This window comes from Alligator sinensis, unplaced genomic scaffold, assembly GCF_000455745.1.
Source record: "Alligator sinensis unplaced genomic scaffold, ASM45574v1 scaffold125_1, whole genome shotgun sequence".
In the NCBI taxonomy this organism is placed as follows: domain Eukaryota; kingdom Metazoa; phylum Chordata; order Crocodylia; family Alligatoridae; genus Alligator; species Alligator sinensis.
The window spans coordinates 2,603,520-2,609,792 of NW_005841893.1; the positions used below are offsets into that span (position 1 = coordinate 2,603,520).

The following is a 6,273-nucleotide window of genomic DNA, read 5'->3' on the forward strand; positions in this document are numbered from 1 at the left end:
CATTCCTGATCGAATATGCAAGGTTATGAATGACTGGTTATCATTTTTGTCTGGGGAAATTCTTGACACTTGTGTTTGGGATTTATAGAATTGTGAATTTTTTTTATTTTTAGTAGCAAGATTTTACAGCTGTTATGTCTGGAACAGGTATTCCTGGAAGCATGTGCTACAAACCATTAATCGTGTTCTAGATGCTGAGTTAGAGTACTTTTTAGCTGTATTGCAGGAAGTTTCAGTGCCTACACAAGCCTTTAGAATATTCGTTCTCTGTACACTTGGCTTCTGTATACCTTCAGCTTGGGTAATATCAAGTAAAAATAAAGCTTTTTACATACAAAAATGCCTAGCAGGAAAAGAGGATTTGTGGTGTCATCTACTTCCAACTGAAAAGCATAGGAAAACTCCTCGAAACTGTGCTGGGAGTTTGATTTGGACCCTCGATTAGAAAATATAGGGCTAAGAAATTCAGAGGAATCTAACAAAGGTTGGCTGTATGAGTTGAGTTTCTAGCTCTCAGGCTATTTTGAAAAATCCAAGCTTATTTCCTTTGAAATATGTCATGTGATCGCCTTATGAATGACCAATATCTTTGTGTATAAGCCTACACCACCCCACTACCCTTTTAAAAAGGCCTCTGTTGAAATGTGTATGGAAAGGAGGCACACGGGGTCTCTTGCTACTCATAGCTGGAGTTGTACAAATGTAATTCCCAGTCCTAGAATCAAAAGTGAGCGAGCAGACCCTTTGGCTTATGTGAAGTCCCCCTGAATTCAGTAGGATGGGACAGGATCTACCCAGGAAAATCCCCATTCTCTATTTGGGATCCCTGAACTGTTCCCTTTTGATATATTTCCTATTTTGCATTAATGTATTTAGCTAAGCATTCCATGGTAGTTTTTAGTTTTGATGTTTCTTTATCTGCAGATAAATTCTCGACTGGTGCTCTCAGGCCAGGCATCTACAAAGGGTAATCACATATCTTTACTCAACTCACGTCTTTCTCTGGTGGGGGCTTGTTTTGTTGGGTTTTTTTTTTTAGAATTGATGAGCACTTTAAGACCAGTCCTAAAATCCCAGGGATAGACCTGAATTCCACGCGAGTGCTGTTTGAGAAGCTAATGAACTCTCAGCATTCCATTCTACTAGACCAGGTATTCATGTCAAGATGGTGTCTAAATATTCTTGAATGGCAACTTCTCAGTGCTGGGAAAGATAAAAGGGTCTGTATGTATGTGCATGCGCTAAACACCGCTCCTCTCTGTAGAACATACTGTTGTTTACTCATGGCTTTTCTCTGGAGGGGTTAATTAAAAACTATGGGGTTGATTCTCAGCTGTTGTAAATTGGGCTAGCCCTAATAACCCCAGCAGAGCTACACTGTCTTTCACCTGGTGAGAATCTAGCTCTGCAGTTGCTTTTTTAAAAATGTTTGCCACATGGTGAAATTAAGTGTGACTGTGATAGGTACATGAGCCAGAAATGCTTGCTAAACCTCTCATTCTGTAAATGTATCTGTTTGAACTTCGTAGCAAAGGCATAACAAAGAACTCATGAAACAAGGACTTCACGGAATGTGAACTAGTAAACTTGTCCTGTACAGTGAAAATACCCAACTCTTGTTGTGTTGCAGGATTATTGTTTTTTGAACATCAGTATTTGCTTACCCGTTGCTTAACAAGATTTGATCTATCACGTCAGCCTCTCGTTAGATTCTCACTGTTTTGTACTGTTGTGTGCAGCCTTCAGTCAAAAAAAAAAAAAAAAAAAGCGTGCTGCAACCCATAATAGCTTTTACCATCTGAGAATCTGGCTCATAGTCTTTTAAAGGGCTACTGAACATACACTGGTGGTGAGAAATGCTCTTGTCTTGTGATCATTTTATAGGACTTTCAAAAGTTGCAGAACAACAAGGCTTCTTACCTAATGAGATCCATTCTTCTGATAATGGGGGATGAAATTATATTTGCGTACTAAGTAATTGAGAGGACTTTAGCTGTTAGAAGTAGGGCTGCGTTGTCAAATAACTGGATACAGTGGGACTCATTTTTCTCCCATTTACACCATTAATTCTACCAACGGGAGTGCAGTTATTCCTGATTTACATAAGTTCTGAGCAAATGGCAAATTAGGCCCCAGATACTTGGAAGTAAAAGTAGTAGCAATTATGCTATATTGCAGCCTCAGATAGATAGCTTTGTTCTCAAAAGCTTAGGCTTGTAGGATATAATCCTTTTATAGTTCCATAAAATGCTTTTGTGGTGCTTTTCAGAGCTGTTAGGGACACAAGAGTTTCAGCAGTTCTGCTAATCAAGTGGTGACTCCTCTGTTGGAATTTTCATTAAGACCTATTTTCTGGGATTTTATAAAATTCTGTGCTAGAACAAAATTTCTTTTTTTTTTTCAAACCTAAAAGATTAATAGTAGAGGACCATTCATTAGTAAAACAAAAATAGCTTTTAGACTTGAGAGCCTATTCATCCTAATGTCTGATGTGTTTGAAACACCTCTACTCCTTGAAGCTACCTGAACAAGCTACTTCTTTTTTTGTCATCTCTCACCTCAGTCTCAACCTTTTTTAGTCCCATGTTCCCTAGGAACAGAGACCACTAAGTGCGCTGACCTGAATAATAAGTTTGTGAATAATACAATTCATAATATCCTTGTCTCTGAACAGTGGAACCTGTTTAGATTGGATTCTAATACACTGGCAAGTGTAGGCAATTCAGGTAGCTATTAGGGCTGTGTGAAGCATCATTGTTTTGTTTCAACACGTTTCTCTGTTTCATCGTTTTGTTTCATTTCGAAGCACTGTTCTGTTCTGTTTCATCAAAACTTTTGCTGTTTCGACATTTTGCCCATAGGCTATAATGGGGAATCATGAAATGGCCTAAAACTTTCTCACTTCTTACCTGATTCAGATGAAAATTGCAGGAATGGTAGCCCCTTCTGAGAGCATGAAGCCTGCCAAGCTTCAAGGAGATAGGTGCAGACGTTTCTGGGAAAATACACCTCAAACTGTTCAAAGGAAAACTTATGCTTGCCGGCAGTGACAGCTTCCACTTGTCCAGCGTGCAGATCCGGGGGCTCGCATCGCCAGGAGGGATGCTGGGCAGTGCCAGACTCCTCCTGGGGGGCGGGCCCTCAGATCTGCATGCTGGATAACAGGAGGCTGACCTGCTGCCTGGGACCAGCGCAGGGCTCAGCCCGCACCCAGCACCGAGGAAGATTCATGCTGTCAGGGCTGTGTTCTGCCTCCTGCCGCCAGGCTGAGCTCCATGGGACTGAGGAGTTGCTCGGAGTGCAGCCCAGCAGCGGGAGGCAGGGAGAGCCAGGGCTGTGCTATGCCTGTATTTAAGATTGACCAACAATTTCTGCTGCAAGACTTTTTTCAGGTGCTCAAGTTACAGCAGATTTACAGTTCTTTTGGCTGAAGTTTTCCAAGCTAAGTATCTGCCTCAGGCTAAATTATTTTTGAGAGCTTCAGTTTAACTCTATCTTGGGACAGATTTGGGAAAAATACTTTGTTTTACCTTATTTTAAAAAAATTCTCACTGAAGGTTCATTAAGAAGCACTAAACCCTTTTATGCTTTTGGAGCAGGGACTTGACATTTGTCAGGGAAATTAACCTGGTATTAAGAGTAAGCCTTTTACTGTCTCTGGGGAAAATCTACCTATGTTTTGCCAAGTTATAAGCTTAGGAAAAATCTCAGTTTCTGCACATCCATAGAGACCTGAATATTGTAGCTAAATTCTCTGAAGAGTCCATTTGCATAGAGCTTGCTCAATCCCACACAGTTCCTACATGGCATCCAGATTTGCTTGTACGCCATTGCCACAAAATGACTGAGTTGCCTTCTCCTGTCTTGTTTTCTCTAGATCTTGAAGAGCTTTGAAAGCTTTTTGATTCCTCAGCTGTCAAGCTCGCCACCAGATGTCGAGGCAATGAGAATCTATTTGATTCTACCTGAATTCCCACCATTTCAAGACTCAAAGTATTATATAACATTAACGCTTCCTCTAGCAATGGCCATTCTGCGTCTGGATACAAACCCGAGCAAAGTTTTAGGTAAGGGGCCAACACAGTGGTTGCAACTTGTTGTGTATCCTGCTGTCTGCACCCGCCTGAGTCACTAGTGCAGAGACCATTAAGGAGACGTACGCTTGGGGTTTTTCACAAGTTCTCCACATTGGCCTAATTGCTCTCTGGTTGTGTTATACTACTGCCTTCACCAGTAGCAGAGTAAGGCTGACAGTGTGGCTAGTAAGTTTCCAGTAATATATTTGGTTCTCAAAGCAGACTTCCTTCCTTCCTTCAGAGTGGTTTTAGTGCCTGCTGTGCCTCCTCCATGTATCAGAGTTCCCTGTGCCCCCACCAGAGCCATGCAGCTGCTTCTCTTAGACCTCCACTCCCCAGTTGCAGTGCAAGCAGTACTTCCAGCTGAAGGGAGCTGCAGTGGGTCAAGGGAGCTGGAAGTTGCTTCCATGCTGCTGCTTCTCCCCACTCCCAACTCAGCCCTACTGCCATGGAAGGGAGACCAGGGGGGCAGCAGTGGCATTGACACAAGTTCCAGCTCCCCAGCCCTGGTGCATCTCTTCACTGCTTGGTCCCAGCACAGGCAAAGCCCTGTGGCTCCTCAGGCCAGATCTGGTCCATGGGAGGCACATTGCTGACCCCTCTTCTAGGGGACGCTACTCTAGTGCTCCTAGTTGAAGCTGATAGGTAGAGGGAAGGCTATGTTTACTTCCCTTGGCAAGAGGAGAGATTCTCTTCCAAAAGGAGCAGAAGAGGCAGAGTCTTGCAGAAGAATGGTGCGATATAGAGAGTGCGGGAGAGAGGAAGGGGTGAGCATTTCTTAGCCTGTGACAGAGGCATGATGAATTCTCAGGATATAGTGCCCTGCAAACAACTGATGCAAACTCAGCCACTGGCTGCAAGCATGGATGGAGGAGGAGGGGACATTTTAATGCACTTTACTTAGGGGTAAGGGCAAGGTAGGAGCAATGCAACCTCCAGGTGGCTCCATGTTCAATGCTTTGCTTAGGGCTGATTTCTTCTTTTCTTCCTGCCTTGCCTTCTACTGCCTGGAAGTCAGTGGTGAGGGAAGTAGAGAGAGGGTTTCTGGGAAGATAAATAAACCATTTTAGTTGTATCCAAATACCTATTGGAGGAAATAGAAATAAGGGTGAGATCATCATTAAACATAGTGAAAGTTCTTCATTGTAATAATCTAGAGTGGTAATAGGTAGAAACCATTTAATCAAGTGCCACATTAAAGGAGTCTCATCCCATGATGGTTTGTGTAAGGTGCCGTGCAGTCCAGTTGGGTTTGAACATTCCTTTAGCGCAGTGGTCCTCAACCTTGTTAGTTCAAGACACCTGCTGGAAAATGGCAGCTCTTAGATTTCATTCCATTTTTGACTGCGGAACAATAATAGAGCAATTTTTCTGTTGCCAAGGACTCAGAAAGATCACAACAGGTCAGAATGTTTTTGGCACTATTAATTCCTATTTCAGATCTCTTGGTTTACTTGTGAGTCACTTTTGGACACCTAATAGTGCTAGTGTTGTGTGGCACCTTATTAAATGCTTGAAAGGGTTTCAAGGCACCCCAGGGTGCTGCAGTATCCTGGTTGAGAATCACTGCTTTAGCATACTGAGCTAATGGGGAATGCTCCCCCATCTTATCTGATCTAAAAGGTGTGGGGTTTCCCCTGGCACTAGCCTTCTATAGAAGTAGCTCCCATTTCTTTTAAAAAAAACAAGTGCAGACAGCTCCAGACAACACTGAGTATTACCTCTGTCTCTCTGCAGTAATGGACCTGTCTTACCATTGCCCTGTGTACTTACAGTTTACCACATATACTCCACTTGGCAAAAATGTGACAGATAGAACTGAGACAGATCACTGCATGGGCTTGTGTGGGAGTAGGTGTCTTTGTTTACATGTGGAGATGATGCATAGCAGTTGCAGGAGCAGTGTTTTAGAGCCACAGCTTTTCTGAAAATCCAGTTATCTCATGGGGGTGGTACTTGTGATGTCACATGGGGGAGAGAGATGTTTTGAGAAAAACATAAAATTTTCTCTGTGTAATGTAGTACAACCTCCAGAAGGAGGTTGCCTCATAGGTCCTTACTGGTCCATTGATCTATGCCTGTTCTTCAGACTAAGACTAGTAAACTGGAATAGAAATGGTGGCTGAGATGGTTTTAGGGGAATAGAAATGAACTCCCCCCCCCCCCCCCCCCCCACCCCCCCCCAACAACAACAGCA

The 6,273-nt window shown here is 43.0% G+C and overlaps 1 protein-coding gene across 15 annotated transcripts in view; it reads left to right on the plus strand.

Moving 5' to 3' along the window:
* HERC3 (HECT and RLD domain containing E3 ubiquitin protein ligase 3) overlaps window positions 1-6,273 on the plus strand; it is a 77,860-nt gene that overhangs the window by 43,231 nt on the left and 28,356 nt on the right. For 12 of the 15 annotated variants that reach the window (XR_003092696.1, XR_003092697.1, XR_003092698.1 and 9 more), the window contains 2 exons: window positions 1,040-1,151; window positions 3,878-4,067. Coding sequence is in view for 10 of the 15 variants with exons in the window: in XM_025197273.1 (XP_025053058.1) it covers window positions 1,040-1,151; window positions 3,878-4,067 (302 nt within the window). In the remaining 5 variants the exon portion in view is untranslated. Of the gene's footprint in view, window positions 1-924; window positions 970-1,039; window positions 1,152-3,877; window positions 4,068-6,273 lie in introns of those variants that run through there. The other 3 variants (XR_003092699.1, XR_003092700.1, XM_025197282.1) reach the window with 3 other exon arrangements.